At 41.3% G+C, this 22,558-nt stretch overlaps 1 protein-coding gene across 1 annotated transcript; it reads right to left on the reverse strand.

The window, feature by feature from the left end:
• Positions 1-84: 84 nt before the first annotated feature.
• rab3gap2 (RAB3 GTPase activating protein subunit 2 (non-catalytic)) lies at positions 85-21,095 on the reverse strand. The gene is made up of 35 exons (XM_053509458.1): positions 20,749-21,095; positions 17,204-17,268; positions 16,616-16,736; positions 16,413-16,494; positions 16,183-16,230; positions 15,961-16,036; positions 15,765-15,866; positions 15,092-15,191; positions 14,855-14,953; positions 14,421-14,569; positions 14,105-14,184; positions 13,480-13,572; positions 13,262-13,401; positions 12,974-13,169; positions 12,324-12,467; positions 11,066-11,148; positions 10,707-10,771; positions 10,099-10,189; positions 9,841-9,962; positions 9,016-9,220; positions 8,629-8,726; positions 8,430-8,535; positions 8,167-8,327; positions 7,677-7,851; positions 7,023-7,241; positions 6,745-6,851; positions 6,417-6,483; positions 5,401-5,471; positions 5,252-5,287; positions 5,070-5,144; positions 4,397-4,612; positions 4,193-4,282; positions 2,619-2,846; positions 2,313-2,477; positions 85-1,781 (listed from the first exon to the last, which is right to left on the reverse strand). The coding sequence occupies exons 1-35, from the start codon at positions 20,858-20,860 to the stop codon at positions 1,629-1,631; spliced, it is 4,140 nt and encodes a 1,379-aa protein (XP_053365433.1). The 5' UTR covers positions 20,861-21,095; the 3' UTR covers positions 85-1,628.
• Positions 21,096-22,558: the final 1,463 nt, after the last annotated feature.

Genomic DNA, 22,558 nt, shown 5'->3' on the forward strand with positions numbered 1-22,558 from the left:
TAGTCAATTAACATTTCATACAAAAAAAATTATACTTATCCCAAACTGTGTGTGTGTGTGTGAAACAAAACAAAACTCGTGTGATCTGTTTAATCCTTTATATAGCACTTTTAGTGTATTTAGCACTGTACAATAAGAAACAGCAGCACCGGTGCGCTAGACGTGTAAGTGTGTGTGAAAGCGCACAGAGCGGTGATTCTGCATAATTTAATCTAATATTTTATAATATATACCTCCCTCTCTGGTGTAACTACAGGATTCGTAGTAGACACATTTAAAGTACATGTACGATACAAAATCCATTCCGGCGACAGAAAGAAGAGAGAGACAGACAGCTGGGAAGCATGGACATGGCACCCAAGAGATGGCTGAGTGAGGACAGAAAAGAAGAAAAACTCCACATATTATTTCGACAACTATCGAAACAAAGCGCTCTCCTCTTTCTGCACATGGACTGTGACTATGGCTAATATCCCCTGACCTTTGACCTAACACAGAGCATTTAGAATAAAGTACTGCATACCGTATTAGCAGCATCGCGCACTAAGGCTGGGCTTTGAACACGCTTATTCACGATTAAAATGCATAGAACAACTGCAAACACTGATCTAACATTCTCTCTCATGCACACACTTCGTCTTTGACTCTATTAAAATGTGAAACGGAACCAAACACACACACACATACACCGGTCTCTTAAGTGTCATGTAAGCGTCTCGTTCGTCAGCCAGGATGTGCTCGGCCTCTCCGATTTTACCCAGCAGCTACATTAAAGTGGTTTACTACATAGGCGCCCCCTATGTTTCAGGAAAGAAACTGCAAGTGTAATGAAAAATTATTTATACTGATCCACAAGCTGACCGGTGCTAAAACTCTAGTGCTAAAACTGTTGATTACAGAGCACGTCACTGATACCCGAGAACAGTGAGCATTGTTTCGGTTTATGGGCGGAGCTACTTCATAACTGCGAATCAAAGCGGTTGTCTCGGGTGTAGATTGTCTATTTAAGCACGGCGGTGCTGAATTCTTCATTCTGATTGAGCAGAAGGTGTTTTTTCATTTTCATGGGTTTATACTAACGCACTCACTGTCGTTTCTATGGTAGCAGCTCATATACAACGTACAACAGAAGATACATTTTTAAGGAAGGAGTGTCCTATGTGAGCGCTTTGCAACAATCCAAGTGTGTGTGATTAGTTTTTTTTTATTTGTCTCATGGATGTTTTGCTACATTTCACAATAAACACAAAAAAAGGACAGAAATAGTGCTTTCTAATTACAAAAATGTAAATCCTAGGGAAAGTGCTGTAAGATCATCATCATCACTGTTCATTCTGTTGGTATTTATTTTCCTAAGAGGACGACATGCAGTGTGTAATATATATATATATATATTAAGATTTCGCTTTGGATGGACGAAAGCAAATGTAATAAAAAAAATAAAAAAAAACTTGTTAATGACGTTAGCATGATTAGCTCCTGTGCAAAGCTAAACACCGAGCCGAGCACGTCCTGACTGATGGCTGACGTCTGAGTGGAAACGCTTTTATTTAGAAACCTGCACTTAGAAAGAGACTGAATGAAAATGACATGGAAAGTATCCTGTCTCTTTCTATATTTTCTCTCTCTCACTCGTCCTCCTGTAGCATGTCCACCGCCTCCAGTAGATGCAGTGCCATGTTGTACTGTGCGTGTTTCTCCGGCAGCATCTCGATCACGCGGCTCACCAGCCGGGTGACCTGCTGCAGAGGCACAGAGGGGCGGCGGAGATCACTCGGGTCCTGGGGAACACACACACACAGTTTCATTACAGGTTACATCACAGATACGTTATAGTTAAGTTAGGGTCTTAACTCCCTAAAAAAAAAAAAGCAGAGGTCACAAAAAGTGTGTTCTTATTCTACAACGCAACAGTGAACTAACAACGTTTTTTTTTTGTTTTTTTTAATGGCATGATAGAGATTTTGTTTTTTAGAGAGAGACCACTTTGTTTAAAAATGAGTTTGAAAAATGTTTGAAAATAAAAAAAAATAATAAAAACTAAAAAAAACAAACAAACAAAAAAGGCAGGAAATATATTGAAAATAAATATGTAGAAAAATTAAAAAGTTTCTACAAATTAAAAATTTCTACAAATTAATACGCTTAAAAGATTCATTTTTTTTTTTTTTATTACCTACAGTACTCCTGATTAAATAATTTATTGATTTGTTTATTTTTGTTATTTAGTCCTTTAAAATTATATTAATTTAGAGAGAAGAAAGGAATGAACAATTAAAAATAAAGTCTGGTGGTACATTCAGGACGCTCACCATAGCTTTGAGCCAGGTACAGAGGGTGGGTGGAAGCCGTGCCAGGAGCTCCATGCTGGATTTGGTCTGAGTCTCAGAGTGGAACAGGGAGTAGGCCAGGCGCTGACCGATCAGAACCAAGAGCTGAGAACCCAACACATCCTTATCCTCCACCTCCAGCATCACCTATAGTACATGGAGAGAGAGACAGAGAGAATAAGCTCTACATCAGAGAGAATTCTGTTCCAGATCAGCACTTCTTTATTTCCTTCCATGGTGCTGCATCATTTCTGCAAATGAGATGTGTGTGTAGGTGTGTGTGCGCACCTCCTCAGCACGCAGGTCCAGGCCCTGGTTATAGAGCTCACAGACGAGGTGTCTGCGCAGGATGTCGCTGTTGAGCTGCAGCAGTGAGGCCAGCTCCATACACGTCTCCTTCCACACCAGATCCCTGACTCCAGCTCTAACACACACACCACGCTGCTCATCCTCCTGCTGCTCCTCCTGCTCCTCACCTAGAGCCTTCACCCACGCTGTTAACACACTCAGCAAAAACTACACACACACACACACACACACACACACACACACACACACACACACATCATGTAAAAGTACTGCTTTCCAATCCGTTCAGCCTGACATTAGGGAGGCTGTGTTTCAGCCACATTAAAAAACAAGTTTGCTAGATTGTGACTTTTTCCTCTCTTTTCAGCTATTTTTTCCATACAATTTTTATTTTGGTTTTCGTAATTCAGACATTTCTCTTGCAACTGTGACTTGATTTCTCTCATTTCTGACTTTACTTCTTGTAATTTTGCTATCCATTTTTTTTTTACAACTGCAATGCTATTACTCACATTTTGACTTTCTCACAATTCCGACTTTTTTCCCCACAATTGTGAAATCATTGCTCATAATTTTAACTTCATATCTCAGAATTCTGGCTTAGCACTGTCGAGGGTCTGGGTTTGATTCCCGACCAGGCTTGATTCCCGTCTGTGTGCATGGGGTTTGCATGTTCTCCCAATGCTGGGTGGGTTTCCTCCGGGTTCTCCGGTTTCCTCCCACAGTCCAAAGACCTGCATATTAGGCTGATTGGCGTTCCCCAAATTGTCTGTAGTGTGTAAATAAACGAGTGTGCGAGTAAGTGTGTTCTGCGATGGACTGGAACACTGTCCAGGGTGTACCCTGCCTCATGCACCAAGGTTCCCGAGATAGGCTCCAGGCCCTCCACGATAAATACCAGATAAAGCGGTATAGCCAATGAGATGAGTGAGTGAGAGAATTCTGACTTTTTTTTTTCTTTCTTGCAATTATTTTCTGAAATTCCAACTTTTTCCCCTGAAATTCTTACAATCTTTTTGCAATTCTCCTTCTTCTTACATTTTTTACCCAATCAGACAGTGTCACTTTGGAATGTGCAGTTTGGAAGCCAGAAAGCTTTAGACAATGAAAACTCCTATTAGAAACTCCTCATATAGAGGACTATTACTGGCGTGGTTTTGCAAATAGTGAGATCTTCTTGTTACTAGAAGAACCATAGAGTATTAAACGGAGCATTTAAACCCTAGAGAGAACTCTGTGTGATAAATCAGCTCTGATGGAGATGAAACAGGACAGATCACAGCAGAGTGGGAATGAAGTGGATTTACATGCATGAAAAAATACAAGAATCATACAAGAGGTACAGACATGAACTGACTTCAATATTTCATAATACAGATGTAGACTCTGGGCAGAATAAATATTTTTTTGATGATTTATTAGTGGGCTAGCTGGTTACCGTGCCCTACACACTTCATGTAGTGCACTAACTATGGGCTCGCAGGAAGAGTCGAATGTGATGTCTGGACTGATCTGACTTGTCTTGTTTCACAGGAAATGGAAATGTGGCTTACTTCCTGTCTGAGAGCCACCAGACTGGGGTCCATGTCCCCGCTGGGCAGAAGCTGGATTGAAGTCAGCTCCCTGAAAAATGCATTCTTTCCCTATAACACACACACACAAACACATTTCAAATACATTCTTTGTGAAATATTTTCAAATCTAAGCATAAAATTTATAGCATAATCATAAAAGTGTAAAAGGTGAACACACAACACCTTGGTGTCGAAGAGGCTGAGGGGTTTGAGGCGTAGCGAGAAGCTCATGGCGGCGTGAAGCAGCGACGCTAGCAGGCAGTGATGCTGCACCAGCGGGTAGTGCACCGCCCTCTGCTGCAGCGCCAACTCCGCTATGGATGCCGGACCCTCAGCTCCACCCCACACCTCCTCCACACACACCTCCGGCAAGCTCGCCTCCTCCACCCCAGAGTCCGCCTGACACAAACACAATCACACGCATCACGGATCGTGCACATGCACAGTGTACGCGACACGATATGTCCACCGGGCAGGAAGTGTATTTGTGCAGCTGAATTAGTTTTAGGGTGTGAGGCAACGGATGCTGCTTTGTGACAATCCTTATACGCTAACTGAATAAGACTAAACAAAGCCAAGCAACTGTTAAGCTATAAAAGCTTGTTAATATTCGCACATGCCTAATTAACAAGCGTGAATAATGCATCAGGCATTTATCAGTAAAAACTGCTGCCAAAATTCATGCTGAAAATCTTTTCTGCCATTTCGTGCCAGGATTTATCTCCGGGCACCGCATGGCACTTCTAAGGTGACGTCTAACGCCCGCTTAAAAGCCTCGTGGTCCTGCCCGCTCACGCTGCTCACTTCTTACTTTGGGAAAATGAGGAAAAGAGGGAAGAAAGGAGGAAGACGAGACCTCCATCAGAGTCTGCAGCAGCTGTACGCAGGAGCCCAGGAAGCTGGTCATGGCCACGTCGCCCATTCCTACATCCTACACACACACACACACACACACACACACACACGCACACAGAGTATGTCTTTGGTCTTTACTTAAGAGAATGAATAATTTTCCAAAGAAGACTCCTGATCACTCACCCGTCTACAGAGTCTATCCTTAGGAGCTTTTCCCACCTAAACACACACACACACACACACACACACACACACACACACACACACACACATTAATAAACAAGTTCAGCACTCTGAAATACACACTGATACACAACAAAAAACACGCACACCTTTTCCATTAAGAAAGCTGCTGCAGAGAAACGTTTCACAATAAACGTGTTCCACATCATAGTGGCGATTCCTGAGAGAGAGAGAGAGAAAGAATAATAATATATTAATATAGTTTAGTCCAAAAACTTAATCACAACCACCACATACTTTCCATACTGTAGGTGTCTAATGTCTGGACCAAAAGATGTCAAATAATTAATTAAGTAACATTAATAATTAATAAATTAATTAAATTAATTAAATTAATAATTAAGTAACAATTAATGCATTTATTCTGGCAAAGTGGGCGTGGCCTTAAGTCTGACTGAGGCCTCGTTTACACGGGCGTTAAATCTCTGAATAAACGAACTTGCTCTGAACGTCCTAGACGTTCATGTTGCGTTTTGTAGTGGCGCTCGATTGACTTCTACACTGGCGTTCGTTTGTCTCTGTCTAACGCCAGCCTGCAGCCCAAACTGTAGTTTGTGTGTTAACCTGTGGAGGCAGTGTGTCGGGAACTGGATATAAAAGCCCTTGTCGTTTTATTTGAGGTGCCTCCTTTCATTATGGACCATTTTGCTATATTAGACATTAATCTTGTTGTTTTAAAAATCATCATAATACGGCGACGTAGGGAGAGAAAAATTGCCTCCGACATTTAATTTTGTTTTTTTTCCCGCATTTTCCTACGTATAGCATGTAGGATCATGGGGAAAAAAGCACTAGAAGCGGTTTCCTTGCGTTCGCTGGGATTTGAACACCAAGAAAAAGCTGCATGCAACGTTTTTTTGACGCTGTATAAACGCGCAGCCGGACAAACGCACGTCACCAAAGCCCGTGTAAACAGTCTCATTGACTCCTATGTGTAGGAAACCCTCGGCGCTTGATCCGTGCTCACTACGCTACGAACGCCAGAAAAACGCTCGATTTTAACGCCCGTGTGAACAAGGCCAAACAGTGTGATTTGATTTGTCCTGACTGAAGGATGTCATTTGGATTAACGTTATGTTTATAGTAATTTATAAAAATGTCATACCTAACTGAATGTGAGGACTGAAGATCATCTTCAGGTACTCCACAGAACACTCCAGGTATCGCCCCTCCTGCATCACACACACACACACACACACACACACAGATTTGTGCTTAGTGCCTTTAGTGACAGTGATGGAAATCACAATGTAACAAAACATCAAAGTTACTTTTGTGATTACCACCTCTTATAGTATCTGTATATGCAAATGTTCCTTATATAAGGAAAGGCCCTCCCTGACGTTTTGCCACCACTTTGTGTGTGTGTGTGAGTGAGAGAGTGAGAGAGAGAGAGAGAGTGCATATATAAGAAGTGTTTTTCATTTGCTTGCCTCTGGGTCTTTGTTCCACTGCACCATGTACTCCCAACAGCAGTGAGCCCACAACACATCAGAAGAGAGAGAGTGGGGGAACCGCTGACATACACACACCAACAGCTCTGAAACACCAACAACAACAACACACACTAGTTAAAAACAAAAGAAAAAAAACAACATATATCCATTCTCCAGCTAAATGTTTGTAATAAAAGCTACAGAAACTGAGAGTGTGTGTTACTGCATTACTGACTGCTGAACACGTGAAGATTAACCAAAGGATAAGCAGTTACCCTCCAGTGTGTGAAGGGCGTCACGCTGTTCCTCACGCTGTTCCTCACGCTGTTCCTCACGCTGTTCCTCACGCTGTTCCTCACGCTGTTCCTCACGCTGTTCCTCACGCTGTTCCTCACGCTGTTCCTTGCTCACACTCTTTTGCACAATGTCTTTCACTACTCCAGGAGGGACGTCCTGTCTGAAGATCAGCTTCGCTACACTGTCTGCTACTCCACCTGAGGAGAGAGAGAGAGAGAGAGAGAGAGAGAGAGAGAGAGAGTGAACGATAAAGCAAGGAAGACAGAAAAACAGAAACAAAGGGACAGAAAGGGCAAAAGAAAGAAAGCAAGAGAGACAAACAAAAATAAAGAGTACAGGGCAGAGAGAGTAAAAAGGCAAGTGTGTGTATGAGAGAGAGAGAAAAAGGGTGTGAGAGACAGAAAACAAGGAAAAAAAGGGAGAAATGAAGCAAGACTGACCTGACTTGCTGGAAAACTGAAACATGTTGCAAAGCATTCTGGGAAAACTGAGCTCCTTTACAGACATACCGACGCATGTATAAAAGAAGCTGTGTGTGTGGTGTGGTCTGTATGTGTGTGTGTGTGTGTGCGTGTGTGTGGGTGGGTGCATGTGTGTGTGGTGTGTTGTGTGTGGACTCGTGTGTGCTGTACCTCTTCCACTCTCCAGCAGTGCTTTGACTGAGCATCGTTGGATGGCGCCCCCTGGTGTTCCTGGAGGTGACGGCAGGCTGAGCAACGTCTGCAGGGCCAAGACGTCCTCCAGCTGCCGCGCACACACCAGCCACTGCTCCAGCTCCAGAGACACACACTCCCAGTCTGATTGCAACTGCACACACATACACACACAGTAATACATTGTACTTTTGAGTAACTTATTGTAAATCATTTAGGATGTTGATTAATTTCCTTAAACAGAACATCAACGGCATGTTTTATTCTTCTTACACCACAGCAACTGTTGCTGATGTTTTCCTTTTGTTTTTTATTTATAAAACCTTCACAAATCGTTTTATCTAAACAATGACATGTTCGAGTTGGTGAATCAACATTCCAATCAGAATCCAACAGCACTGAAGTATACCCATTATTCTCTCTCTCACACTCACACACACACACACACACACACACACACACACAGTACCTTGTTCTCTGCCAGGCTAGTGATGGAGCTCTTGGCAGCACGATGAGCAACAAGTGCGGCCAGCAGGGCGGCACCAGCGCTCTCCGACTGTAAACAAGCGTTACGCACCTGCTGCCACCAGGGGGAAACACACTGCACATCCCATGACTCATCGACCGCTCCTAACACACACACACACAGAGTACGTAGATACAGAGTCTACATAACAGATATTTAACTAAAACAAACACACGCACATGCAGAAATCTCACACACACACACACCTTTCATAGAGCTGAGTGTGTGGAGGAGTGTGTGCAGGTTTCTAACAGCGTCGGCTTTCTTCAAGATCTCCTTCTCTCTGTTTAGCCACACCGTCAGCAGCAGAGACTAAAAAAACACACAACAAAAATGACATTTGACTAAAAATGTAAATAAAACATGCATCACAGGTGCATCATCATCATCATTTTTTTTTCTCACCAGTAGCTGCTGAGGGCTGATGCCACTCTGCTGGAGCGTCTCACACACTCGCTCCAGTGGACTCTGTCCAGAAAGACACCCCCAAAACAAGAAGCTTCCTGAAATACAGTTTAAATTTATTCAGCTTTTATATTAATTTAAAGGATGCCAATCAAATAATTAATAATTCTGTATAATTATTATAAATGGCTGAATATTATAACAATATTTATTTTATGAAAACAATCTGTACACTTGGACAGTGTACACTCCTACAGTAGGGTTTTACAGAAAGTAAAAAATCTGAGCATAGAGTGCTGCGTCGTCTGGATAATACAGGAAATAAACACTTTAAGGTAACAACCACATGAATGTGTGTGTGTGTGTGTGTGTGTGTAATTTCTAGACCTAGCTGCGTCCAGTCAGAGTCAGAGCCTCTAATAAGTCGCAGCTCACCGCCCTCACACACTAACTGTGACAGAAAGGTTTTGACTGGCAGCGGCCCCCTCTCGTCCTGAGCGAATGATACAGAGGGGCGGGAGTTCAGCTCCGCATAGCGCCTCAGGATTGGTCCGATTCGAGTCAGGTCATCTTCAAAACCAGGCACTGAGAACTGTGTGTGTGAAAGAGAGAGAGAGAGAGAGAAAGAGAGACGCATAGAAACAGATTTATTTGTAAAATCTTTTCATACAAATGTTTAGACAATCATGAAAATCCCACAATTTATGAAATTATTAAGCGTGTAAAATCGTGCATGTTGTATTTTTTTTAATAGTTTAAATGTTAAACTATGTTCCAGATAGTGCAGTAATTCATGATGATTTCAGATCTATCTGGAACATACTGTAGCATTTAAACTGCTATTAAAAAAAAAACAGCTGCCGCAAAACAAATAAAGACAAATAAAGCTCTATTACTTAAATTAAATCCACTACCACATTTGTTATAGACATAGTAGTCAGTCGAAATTAATTCCTCTGTTTTTTAAGCCTTTTTCCTGATTTTTCATTTCGTACCCCAAGCTCTCCGTCTCATTAGGCCTTTTATGGAGTTTTGTGGGTGGCACCATATGCAAATGAGCAGTTTTAGAAGCAAGCTTTGCATGTTACGACTGATTAAAATATGATCTCTACTGTAAAGCCGGAGAAAAACAAATATTTACACCTAACTTTACGGGGACCACTGTGTGTGCTTGCACGTTTGTGTGTGTGTGGGTGTGTGTGTGTGTCTCACAGATTCAGGCTCAGTGGGCGAGGTGTCAGGTGAGTGTAGGAGCTGAACGTCGGTGTAGAGCTGCAGCAGTTTAAGCTGAGATGAACATAACTGCTGCAGTGATTCATCCACTGCCTCGGGGTCTGCATCACACACACACACACACACACACACACATAATAAATGACTTGTATTTGAATATTACAGGAATGCAAGACAAGACCAGAGCTTTTCTACAAACTTAACCCACGGATTGCTGTGAGTGTGGATTCTCTTTACCTTGCTCTTTCAGGCTCTGTAGTAAGGCTCGAGTAACGCTGATCAGACACGAGACTGGAGCATTCTTACTGGACAACAGAGACTCCAGAGCCTGTTTATTATCCAAAACCAAGGACATGAATAGGATTTCTTACCAAAGATGAGACTTTTTTTGACTTTAGAGTTGCAATAAGATTGGAGCAGTTGTTCAATAAATGCTTATGTTTATCAATTCAATACATAAACTATAATAAAACATAAAAATGTCAGGATTATATACTTTCTATAGAGCAGAGACAAATGTCTCACAACTATGTTTGTATGACTCGAAAGCACAAAGTTACTACTAATTTACAAAATACTAGTATATTGCTTTTGTATTAAAATTATGGATGTTAATCACTAACTAATTAATCGTCGTTAAAGATTTAAATGATTAAAAATGTATTAATTGATAATATTTTTATAATGTTTTGCAACATCGTTCTCCATAGCTCATGTATCTATTAACTTGTCCACCACAAGAGGGCACACTTGCAGTGTGTTCTCTCTAGCTGAGATTTGTTAAAAAAAATAAAAAAAAAACGTGTGTGTGTGCGGGTGTGTGTGCGTGCGCTTGTTTGTCTGACCTGTTTTTTTACCGCAGGGTGTTTGATCTCCAGCAGGACACTCTGAGCCTCGCTCTGCAGGAGATCTGTCCGGCACAGATCACACAACAAAACATTTAACTTTAAACGCTTTTCTCAGAAAATGTGCAGCACTATATCTTTTATGTCCCATTAACTTTTACAAAAGTGAAAAAAAAGAGGCTGGTGAGTAAATTATAATGTGAACTTTTTTTGATGTTCAATGACATAAATGTATAAACATAAAGGGATAAAAAATATTGTACTATTGGAAAAAAAGAGTCTACGGTATGCTGATAGCAAATGAAGCAACCCTGAGGATGGTAAGTGTGTAAGTGTAAGCTGGCGCTGATTATACTCACCTGGGTCTGGATGAGAGCTCCTGAGCAGTGCAGTCAGCCTCTTTAGCAGATGCATGTCTTTAGCTCGTTCGCTCTTCTTATCACTGTGAATTATAAAGAAAATAAATTTTGATGTTTTACTGGAAGTAATTACTGTGATATCCAGACCCTCTGAGAAACCTGTACAACAATTTCTACTAAAACAGGAAGTGCATTTAAACTTTAAAATTTCCATCAAAACCCAAAATTTCCAGATGACTATTAAGAAGAGAAAGTTTCATAATTATTATAGTGTGAGTCTTTACAGTTCTTCTCATCACACACCATTCTAGCTTTCAGTACAGTGGAATTTTCAGCTTACAGTGGAATCTTGGATTACAAGCATAAGTCATTACAGAAGCGGTCTAATATTCCAAAACACTCATAAATCAAATCGAATTTTCCCTTAAGAAATAATAGAAACTCAAATTATTCGTTCCACAGCCCAAAAAATGAATACATAAAAAATAAAGTAAAACAAATTAACCTGCAATTTACCTTTAAAAAAAAAAAAATCCAGACAGTGTGGGATGTGTGTGTGTGTGTGTGTGTGAAGCCTAAGTAAGGAGCCCCTTCCCCTCTCCTCGTCTTACACAGTTTCCCCTCCTCCACCCTTTTTACACACACGTGCAGACAATGAAAACACTGTTTTATCTGAAAAATAAACAAAAAATCTCTCTAATGACACTCGATTGAGCGACACACCAACGGAATCACTGATGTAAAGTAAAAATAAAACAAATTAACCTGCACTTTATCTTTGAAAAGAATTGCAATAGAGCAGTGTTTCTGTGTAGAGCAGAGAGAAAGAGTGTGTGTGTGTCCATGTGTCTGTGAAGGCGAAAGTAGGAGGGGTCTGTGTGTGTGTTTCAGACAGAAAGAGCAGTCTGAGCCTAGAGCAGAGAGAGAAAGTGTTTTTTTCAACCTCTCTAATCAGACTTGATTTTGCTTTACACACGACCCAGCAGGGGAGACTACTACTGAGATTACCCACAAGTCTGCAGCGCAAGAGAGAGAAAAACCGTTGGCTCAGTTGTGATCACGTGACGCTTGGCATCAAAACAAGAAGCGCATGTGTGATACATGATACTCGGTACTCGTAAACCAAGACTTGTTCGTTTTCTAAGTCAAAATGTATTAAAAATCTTTGCGCGTCTTGCAGAACAATCGCAATCTGAGGTTCCACTGTATACAATTTCCACCATTTTGTGTGTGTGTGTGTGTGTGTGTGTGCAGGTACCTGAGGGCCAGGTGGAACGGTACAGTGATGGTACGAAGCACGCCGTTGACTGGATCAAACAGACACACCTGCTGTGTGTGTAAGTGCCAACCCTGACTGGTCACACTGTTCACACCCATTAACCTGTAACCTGGATACAACAACCTAAGAAAGAGAGACAGACAGAGAGAGACAGAGAGAGAGAGAGAGCATAATAAATAAGCAAGAAAGGACAATGCAAGAAAAGCAAAGGGGATAAAGGAGAGAAGAATGAAAAATAAATGATAGGGACAGAGGACGAAAAAAATTAAATGGAAGAAAAAAGGAAAAGTAAGAGGAGAAAGGAAAATGAACAGAAGGGAGAAAGTGTAAAAGAACGGATGGATAGGCAGGAAGAAGAAAAAGATGAAATTGATAAGCAAGGAAAATGGAAAAAAAAGAATTTCAATAAAGATGAGGACAGAGAAGTTTAAAGGACAAGGAAAATTAAAAACATAGTACGACAAGAAAAAATATAAAATAAATGGGTAAATAAAGTAATATGAGAGAGAGAAGAGTGAAAAAAGGGTAAGAGAAAGAATATACTGTGTGTACTATAGGCTTTAACGCATGTGAAACTCTCTTTCTCTTTCTGTGTGTCTGTGTGTGTGTGCGTGTGTGTGTGTGCGTACCTGCAGTGTTTGCCCACAGTGAAAGCCCCGATCCGGGGACCGTGTTGAGTGCCCCACACCTCCAGGATGCCCCTGCGAGGTGCGTAGATCACCAGAAACTGAGCACAGCGGCGGGGCACGGAGGGTGACGTGCCCATGTCTCTGTCTCCATGAGCCTCCAGCACCTGCACCCAGCCCAGCTGGGCGTCACGGTAACCTACACATATCCGAACCCAAACAAATTAAACAACCACCAAAAACACAGTTTCTCCACACACTTCTTTCTCTCTCTCTCTCTCTCTCTCTCACCCTTCCACATGCGGATGGCGATGCCACGTGCCACGTCCAGGAGCATCACTCTGCCAAAGTCGTCTGTTACTCCTGCCATAGTGTTGCATGGCGACAGGCAGATGGACTCGCCATGACGACGGGAATCAGGGAGACCGAACCTATAAGAAAAAGAGGCAAAGTCTAAGTCTGTATCCAGCACAGGAAAAACGATTATAGAAGACTATATAAGGACTTACCTTACAGGAAGAGGTGTGGCTGGCTCCACCTTGGGCTTCTGTTTTTGAGCAGGCTCCTCTTCAGTCTTGTTCTTGTTCCACCCTAACCATCCACTAAATTGACGTGACATATGGAAGATACCATTAACACACAGGAGGGTCAAACAGGCCACTACCAACTACTGCCAAATTCAAAACACAGTCTTTGTTTACATTCTTCTTGTCTTCTATTAAATTAAGTCATTCACTGGGTTTTCTGGGTGGTTGCTAAGTTTCTGGGTGGTTGCTAAGAAGTATGCAGGAACTATTCATGTGAACAATAAACTGCACATGCTTTTCAAACGTTCTGGAGTTGGTTTGGTCACCCTATCTAAAAACTGCAGGAGAACAAAAAAAAACTGCATATGAAAACGTAGCTATTCTACGATATGGCGGAAGCGCTGACAGACTGTTGCTATGGTGGTCCAGGTGGTTACTATGATGATGCTTGAGGATTGGTATGGTCTCTCGGGGGTTGCTATGGTGTTCGGGAGGTTGCTATGACATCTCAGGTGTGAATGGGTTAAGAACGAGGGGACATCATTATACAGAAATAAATCACAGCAAAACTGAACACGCACGCGCACACACACACACACAGATATACCTGGCAGCACTGAACAGAGCAGAAGTAAGTTTACTGGCCACAGCAAGAGCAACGTGGGAAAGGAGAGGCTGAGAACTGCCCTGATAATGAGATGAACAGAGGAGAAACATACATTTTATGAACAAAGTGCTATAAAACTCGACTTTTAAAGACCGCCCCCCCCACACACACAAACCCTACCCACCCCGACCCTGCAGCATCTCAAACACCATCAGAGAGAGGATGTATAAGCTGGAGCAGATGATTAGTGAAACACTGAAACACTAATGAGTGCACCGAGTTAACAAGCCCTGGTGTGGAAGTTGATGTGCTCTACCTCCACAGCGTAGAAGAACCCGGTGAAGGGTCCGCCTCCCACCGTTATATACTGACTCATGGCTGGAGGACTGCCCTTTACTGACGCGTGGAAACCACCCAGGATCGAGGCGTTCTTCATCTGATCAAATACGTTCAGAGTCATGACTCCTGATAGAGAGAGAGGGAGAGAAAGAGAGAGAGAGAGAGAGAGGACAAAGAAGAGAGATAGAGAAATGCTTATCCTTATTCAGCTGCAACAATTTAACCCTTTTTCTACCTTTTCTTTTGTCTCCTTTATTTCAAATTTGCTTTTATTCGTTCCTTCCCTCACTTTTCTTTACTTTCTTCCTTATTTCCTTTCTTTCTCCTTACTTCCTTGTTTCGATCCTTCTTTCCTGGTTCTTGTCCTCTCTTTCCCTCTCTCTCATTTTACACCACACCACCACTCCTTACCCACGCTGCCGTGGTCCACGACCGTGTCCATGTCCTGCAGTCCCCACTTCTTATAAGCGAGGGGAGGAGGCTGTACGACATCACTTCCTGCTGCAGCAGCTACGGAACAGACACAAAACACACAAGTACATTTTAAATAGTTTAGAAAGTGGCAGTACAATTCTTTACTACTATTTTTACACACGGCACTCTCGCACACACTCATGCACACACATTCACACCATGACACACCCCTACCTCTAGCCACTTGATTCCTGCAAGCACGTAGAGACTGGAAGAGGCTGAAGCCATCGATGGTGACCAGGGCTGTAGGGTACAGAATACTCAACTCCTCATGCTGTCCAACACACACACACACACACACACACACACACACACACACACACACACAATTAGTCAGTCAATTTTTGGTGTACACATACTCAAAATCAATCAGTTAATTAGGTGTGTGTGTCCTACTAATTAATCAGATTATATAGATACAGTAGTATATTTCCCAGACAATAAATAAAATAATTTGTTAAATAAACCTTTTAGTTGTAAAACAGTGTAGTTCCTTATCATGCTGTCCTAGGTCAGTATTTTAAAGCAGATCTGTTGTCACAATGCTCATTTCTTTTGGCACCCCTGAAGGGTGTTTTAATGTTGCAGTGGAGAACATAAAAATAAAGACACGTTACTACGCTCACATGCTATTAAGTAAAGATTTTTTTTACGAAACAATTAAAAATAAAATTAACTCCCACAATTTTTGATTTCTTTTCTACAAAATTCAGGAAGTGACATTAAATAAGGACGCACCCCTCTGTATTGAATCACACGTCCTCCTTCCACCCCCACCTCCTTAAAATAAGCAACCACACCCATCCCATGAACAAATCGAATGCATCTGTCTTGTTGCAGTCGGTACCTGCTCTGTAACTCCAGGATGGCGTGGGATCTCATATGTGCGACACTTCAGTCTGAGAACCGGGTCCTCGTTCAGCAGCTGAGCCAAGAGGAGAACCCCGTTCTACTCACACACACACACACACATTTTATATATATATACGGTTTAATAAAAACTGTAGGAAACACAAGACAGAGGTAGTAAAAGATGGTAGTACCTCTGTGTAGAAGCGAACGTGTCCAGAACTGAACCCGACCACGATACACGTCCAGTCAGGTCGGCCCGTGGAACTCCTGCATGCGCACACACACACACACACACACACACACACACACACTTTAAATGTTATGCGAACAGTTTGTTTCTCATATTTGGTTAAACAGAGTGTGTGTGACTGTGTGTGTACATGTGTGTGTGTTTGTGGTAAGGATTCTCTCACCTCTTCTGGCTGGCCAGTGGGATGCAGATCACGCTACTCACACACTCTCTGTGCAAAAATGAAAAGAAATAAAGCAGTGAAGCATCATGGTGTTGATCTCTAACAGAATAACAACTCTGAGGCCCACACTCATCATGGCTAAAGGCTTTTTACACTAACGACACATCCTGTAACCTATCCATACGTTTAATCACATTTCCCTTCGTTTTCTCCCCCCAAGCCCTTCTCACCCATCCTCAGCGCTCAGTGTGCCGCTCCAGGTCACAGCCAGTGTCATCTCCTCCGTCCCGCTGGCGTCTGTCTGCCATTTCGCTGCCAAACCACACATAGATTGTTTATGCACTATTGTACAAACTTCTGTGTGTGTGTTTGTGTGTGTGATTGTGAGTGTGTGTGTGTGTGTGTGTGTGTGTGTGTGTGTGTGTGTATATACCAGAGAGGAATGCAGCTTTTTGGTCTCGAGCGATGACCAGCAGGTCAGAGCAGGGTGACAAAGCTAGCATGCAGTCCTGCAACCATAGGGCGCTGCTCTGCTGTCCATCATCTTCATCAGGCTAGAGCAAATGCATCGAAATACAAAACACACAGAGACAAAGAGAGAGAGAGAAATTAAAATAGGAATTACTTATCTATCTGCATATTCATCTCTCCATCCATTCATTTATCTATTCGATGATTTATCCACCCATCCAATAATCTAGCCATCTTTCATCTATTTATCCATTTATCTATCTGTGCATCTCCTGATCTATGTCTCACTCTGTTATCCATCCATTCCTTTCCATCAGGCTTTCTATACATCCCTCTATCTATCTTTCCATTGATCTATTCATCCCTCCATTTATCCATCCATTTCTTTCCATTGGTCTACCCATCTTTCCATCCATGTGTCCATCTCTTCTTATCCAATCTATCTATCTGTCCACCTATCTATTCACCTCTGTGTGTGTGTGTGTGTGTGTGTGTGTGTGTGTGTGTGTGTGTGTGTGTGTGTGTGTGTGTGTAAAAACAAATCACAGACCGTGGTTCCATCTTTGGTGTCTCCTGTCTCCCAGGAGCCCCAGTCTGAGTCATCCCATGCTAACTCTGTGTTTGTAGAGAGAGAGAGAGAGAGAGAGAGAGAGAGAGAGAGATGCTAAAAGGCCAATATTGCATTTCAAATAGTTCATATATAACATTGCGGCTTCATCCAGGGTGATGGAAAAGAATAGAGCTGAGGAAAAGAAAACTGTTTCACTGGGAACTATTGAAGTGTTTATGTACAGATACACAGACAGATGAACAAATGAAGACATCTCTGACGTCTGCCAAATTATTATTTCTAAACAACCCTGGCAAATAATTCACTCCTACCTCATGAGGTACCAAACTGCGAATAGTTTATAGCATCACCTAAAGAATTATAAAGAAACTGCGATGTTTTACCGCCTCAAATGCCTCCAAAGTCTTGCAAAGCGCTTGTTGAAAACTTGTGTGCAAGTGGACAGGCACAAGCCTCGCTGTGTTTTGAGACTGGTGTAAGTGTGTGTAATTAGTGAGTTTGAGACCAATTTGCTTGCAGAAAATAGAGAAGGACAGTCACAGTTTGTTTAATGTGCGCACCTTATGATAATCTAAAGTCATAAAAATGCCTTTCTGATGCACCATCTGTTGACGTAGACAGATAAGCACAGACACATAGACGAGAAAGCACAGACAGATAGGAAAAAGTGCACTTGACAATACTGTTCTCACAAGAACTTGGTGGAAACTGGGTGGAAAAAAACAGCTGACCATAGCATCTTAAAATAACAACTGATAGGTTTTGGTACTTAATTACCTAATGCCACAGGTGTTATTTCACAGTTTTGAAAAAGAAAAAAGAAAATCCAGTATTAAATCAATAAACAAAAAAAATTAAAAACACTAATTTAAAAGGTACATCCAAACTTTTCTAGACAGACATATAAAAAGGTGGACAGACATTCCTCTTACATCAGCTGTGATATATTGTGCACCTGTGTGTGCGAAAGAGAGCGAGATTAATTCAACACTTCAGTCTTCAGGAAGTCCCTGACTTATGAACAAGTTCAATTCCGGGAGAACGTTTGTAAGTCTGATTTGTCCTTAAGTCTGAAGAAGTGAGTCTTTGATACGGATATACTATGTCAAGCATACCAATCCAATTGACTAAATCCGTCGCTTTCCCAACACTGCCACCGTGTGGCCAACCGTAATTATGCCTAAGGACATGAATCTTAAACAAATGTAACAATGTTGTCCCTGCGCCATTAAATCGCGACGCCATTTTGTCTCAAGAGCTGTTTTCCACTGTATTGGACTATAAACTGTTTTGTTAAGGATTTTCTAAGTTCCCCCCCTCCCCACACCACACACCACACACCACACACATTTACGGAAATTTTATACATTCATTTACACACTGAAAATATTAATTGTAAATATTGGTATCTGGTGTCTATTTTTTGTACAATACACGTGAACTACTTCCGTGGTTTATTCATATCTGTGGAAACTTGTTACTCAAATGTTTGCAAGTCGACCACTACCTTTATATAAGTACACAATTTACCCAGCACTGTGTGCTACCTTTTTCAGGAATAACACCTACCATCCTACTGACAGAGAAAAAAAGAGAGAGTGATGTGTTTGTGCCCTTGTACAGGATGACTCACTCAATAAAGGGCAAACTTTCTCTCCCTCCATCTCTCTGTCACTGCAGTGCAGCAGAACTCACGTCACTTCTCCTCTCTCCTCCTCCCTTTCTCCCTCTCTCCTCTTAAAACTGACATTATAACTAAGTGGGCGTTTAAGTGCATTAAGACACAGAGATTGTGAAAGCAGCTGACCGATGCGATGCGATGCGTCCTGCAGAATAAACTCTGAAAAATAAACGCAGTTACTCTATAAACCACAACACAGTTGTGTTGGTGAATTGGTTCCTGAACAAATGACTCCTTTGAGTGAGTTAGTCAGTTGAATCAATCTGCATAATCACAAGCCACGAACTTCGTTTGGAGGCATTATTTACGTCCCCCCCCCCACCCACCCCCCCCCCAGTGTGTTGATGTGGCATGTCATGATTTTACTGAATGATAGTTGCGGCTTGTTCGGATGGACTTTATTGCCTTAAATCTGTGCAAACCATGCGAGAGAGATGCCACCAGAAGGAGACCGTTGAACAGGTCATCAGACAAACTCAAATTAGATGGTTTGGCCATGTAATGAAGATGGATGCCCCAGCGCTTGCTCCAACGACGCTGACCATCAGATTGGAAAGGGGAAGCAAACAGCACCAAAAAAGACCTGAGTTAACCAGATCGAAGCAGAAGCAAAATGCATCTAGCTCACTATCTGTGACTTGATTACGGCTGCGCAAAATCGACCTCAAAGGAGAGCATTCTGCGCAGTTGCATCTGTCTTAGCCACCACAGAGCTAGCGAGGCTGCACTAGGAGGCGCGCTGCTGGGACTAGAGTGAATGATGATGATAAATATTTGCGTTTCAGTTTTTAAAACTGAGGTGTCATTCCAAGTGTCATTGGTTTTGTCTCTCACCATAAAGTTTTCCTTCCATTTATTTAACAGATTAATAACATTTTATTGTTCATTAAATAAATGTCAGTTTTTTTGTCTGCCCCCATCGAGGGGTTGCCACAGGTTTTGTCACAGGTTTAACGCCGTATGCCCTTCCTGACGCGACCCTCTTATTTTATTTGGATTTGGGACGGGCACTGCATGTAGTGCTAGGGGTTTGGAAAATGGGTGGGGAATCGAACCCTAGCCTACAGCATGGCGGGCAAGAAACCTACCACTGAGCCAGCAATTATTTATTGATAATTGATAATTATTTATTTATTACAGCTTTTTATTGATTGTTTAATAATAAAAAAAAAACATTCAAAAATTTATGAAATGTGTTTTGTTCGGTGATCTCCGTCACAAGACTAAATATTTTACATATTTGTTTTTCATACCGCCCAATGCTAGACCTGAAAAACTGTATTTCTGGCTGCTATTTTATTAAATTGAATCATTGAGTTTTGATTCAACTGAATCAAACTTATGCGCACTAACCTACGAGTTCATAAGTTTACTAATCTATAAGTTTAGAATCTGTTTACTAAAATGAATTGTATCTCACATCACGGTTACTATTAACTGACATTACAGTTCTAATTTGACTCACTGAGAGTTAAATGAATCAAACTCCTGGACTCGCATATTATTACAGAATCGATTCACTGAAATGAATCATATCACTACAGTATTAACTAGAATTAACGTACAAATTTGATTCACATGAATCACTGAGTGAATCGTGAATCAAATGAATCATACTTGGATATTAGCATATAAGATCATAAGAATCGATTCACTAAAGTGAGTCATATCACACACTGCTATTAGCTAGCTTAATAATATTATAAGTATATTAATAATATTTAGTATTGTCCTGCGTATTAATACATGATTTATTAAGCATTCTGATACTGAAAAAAAAAATAGCTGGATACTATAGAAAACATCTGCTATACCCAGCTAGTAAGGCTTAGCTTTAACTTACCGGTTTGCTCTTTGCTGTCATCTGTAGGGGGATTTTTCTGATTATTGAAAAGAAACTCCCGGACTTGTTTGAGCTCTTGAACGCGACAAAAATCCAGCAAACTGCAGGACATCCTGAATTTGAGAGCGCTAAGAGCTAACTGCGGCTAATGAGCTGCTAACCTGAACATTAATGAAGAGCTAAGGCTTGTTACACAATGTATAAACAGAGAGCCGGATGTAACAGAGCAGAGGAAAGTGTGTATTCAAAATGTTTGCAAGTTAAGTTAACAACAATAATTAAGACATAAAGCTGGCAGGTGTGATCCAAACTGTTATCTCTGCTTTCACTGTGCTTAAGTGACACATCTTCAGCCGGAAAAACAACACACAGTTAGAAGTCAGGTACACTCCCAAATACACCTTTATTCCCTATATAGGTAGCATAAGTAGTGCATGACATGTATAGCTTACATAGCTAGGCGTAGTCTGCTATGTAACCAATACGAGGAGATGTTAGACGAAACCTTTGTATTAGCAATGCTCCACGGAGACACATCGCCCCCTGGTGTCTTGGAGTTTATACAGGCGCACCTTTCTCTTCTAAGTTCTCACTCCGTTCTCACTTGAGTTTATTTTATTTATCCTGACTTTTTAAAAATAAAATAAGAAGCACATTCTAATAACACCTAAAATGATTATTCGAATAAATTTCATATACGTGTATGTTTTAAAGAAAATATATTATTGTCATGTTTATACATTAGGTCAACCAGTAATCATGCAAACTTATTTCTTTATCTGCAAATTAAATTATAATTGTTGTGCGTTTTAATATGTGAAGGAAAATACTGTTGATTATACTGTTAACGAGCAGTCCAGGTAGATGACTTGAAGCCATGACAACACTGTTGCTAGGCAACTGGGAAACATGGGAGGCGACTTAGCGTGAATGGAAAAAAGTTTTTATATACAGTACTAGTTTTAAAAACAATTTGGGAGTGGAAAGAAGATAGGAACATAGAGAACAATAATATTTTCCTCAACAGTGCTGTTAAATTACCAAGAAAATAATTTTTATGACTGCTGCCTTGCACCTCCAGGGGCCAGGCTCGATTCCCGGCTCTGTGTGCATTGAGTTTGCATGTTCTCCCCAATGCTTGGTGGGTTTCCTCCCACAGTCCAAAGATATGCAGGTTAGGCTAATTGGCATTCCCAAATTGCCCTTAGTATGTGAATGAGCGTTTGAGTTTAACTTAAATGTGCCCTTCGATGGATTGGCACCCTGTCCAGGGTGTACCCTGCCTCGTGCCCTAAACCTCCTGGGATAGGCTCCAGGTCCCCACAATCCTGAATACAGGATAAAGCGGTATAAAAGATGAGTGAGTGAAAGGAATTGTGAAGGAATTTTTCTCGGAACATGAGGAATCATTTTCACACATGAACTGGACACAATGTGGGTAGTGTGCATCAATCTCAGCTAAATGTGATTGAATTATGTCTTGAAAGAGTGTTTTTTTTATTTTTGGACAGGTAGTTTATATGTTCACAACCCCAATATTTAAAGTAACCAAAAAATACCAAAAATAACCAAAGTCTGAGCCAGATCATTCCCATGTGAGATGTATAAAGCTGCCTGTCTCTATTGCATTTCCAACATAACTCATTAACCCTATTTTGAAAAGATTACTTGATATCTAGTAATACGGGTGTAGGCTGTTATATTGTTCTAGTTTCCCTAATATATTTATGAAGATTAGCCAAAACCTGTATTTCTCACTGACAGTGTCTCAGTTGACTTGACTGTAAATTATGCAAATCATGTGGCATGT

The sequence above is a fragment of the Clarias gariepinus genome, chromosome 13 (assembly GCF_024256425.1).
Source record: "Clarias gariepinus isolate MV-2021 ecotype Netherlands chromosome 13, CGAR_prim_01v2, whole genome shotgun sequence".
Taxonomy (NCBI): Eukaryota; Metazoa; Chordata; class Actinopteri; order Siluriformes; family Clariidae; genus Clarias; species Clarias gariepinus.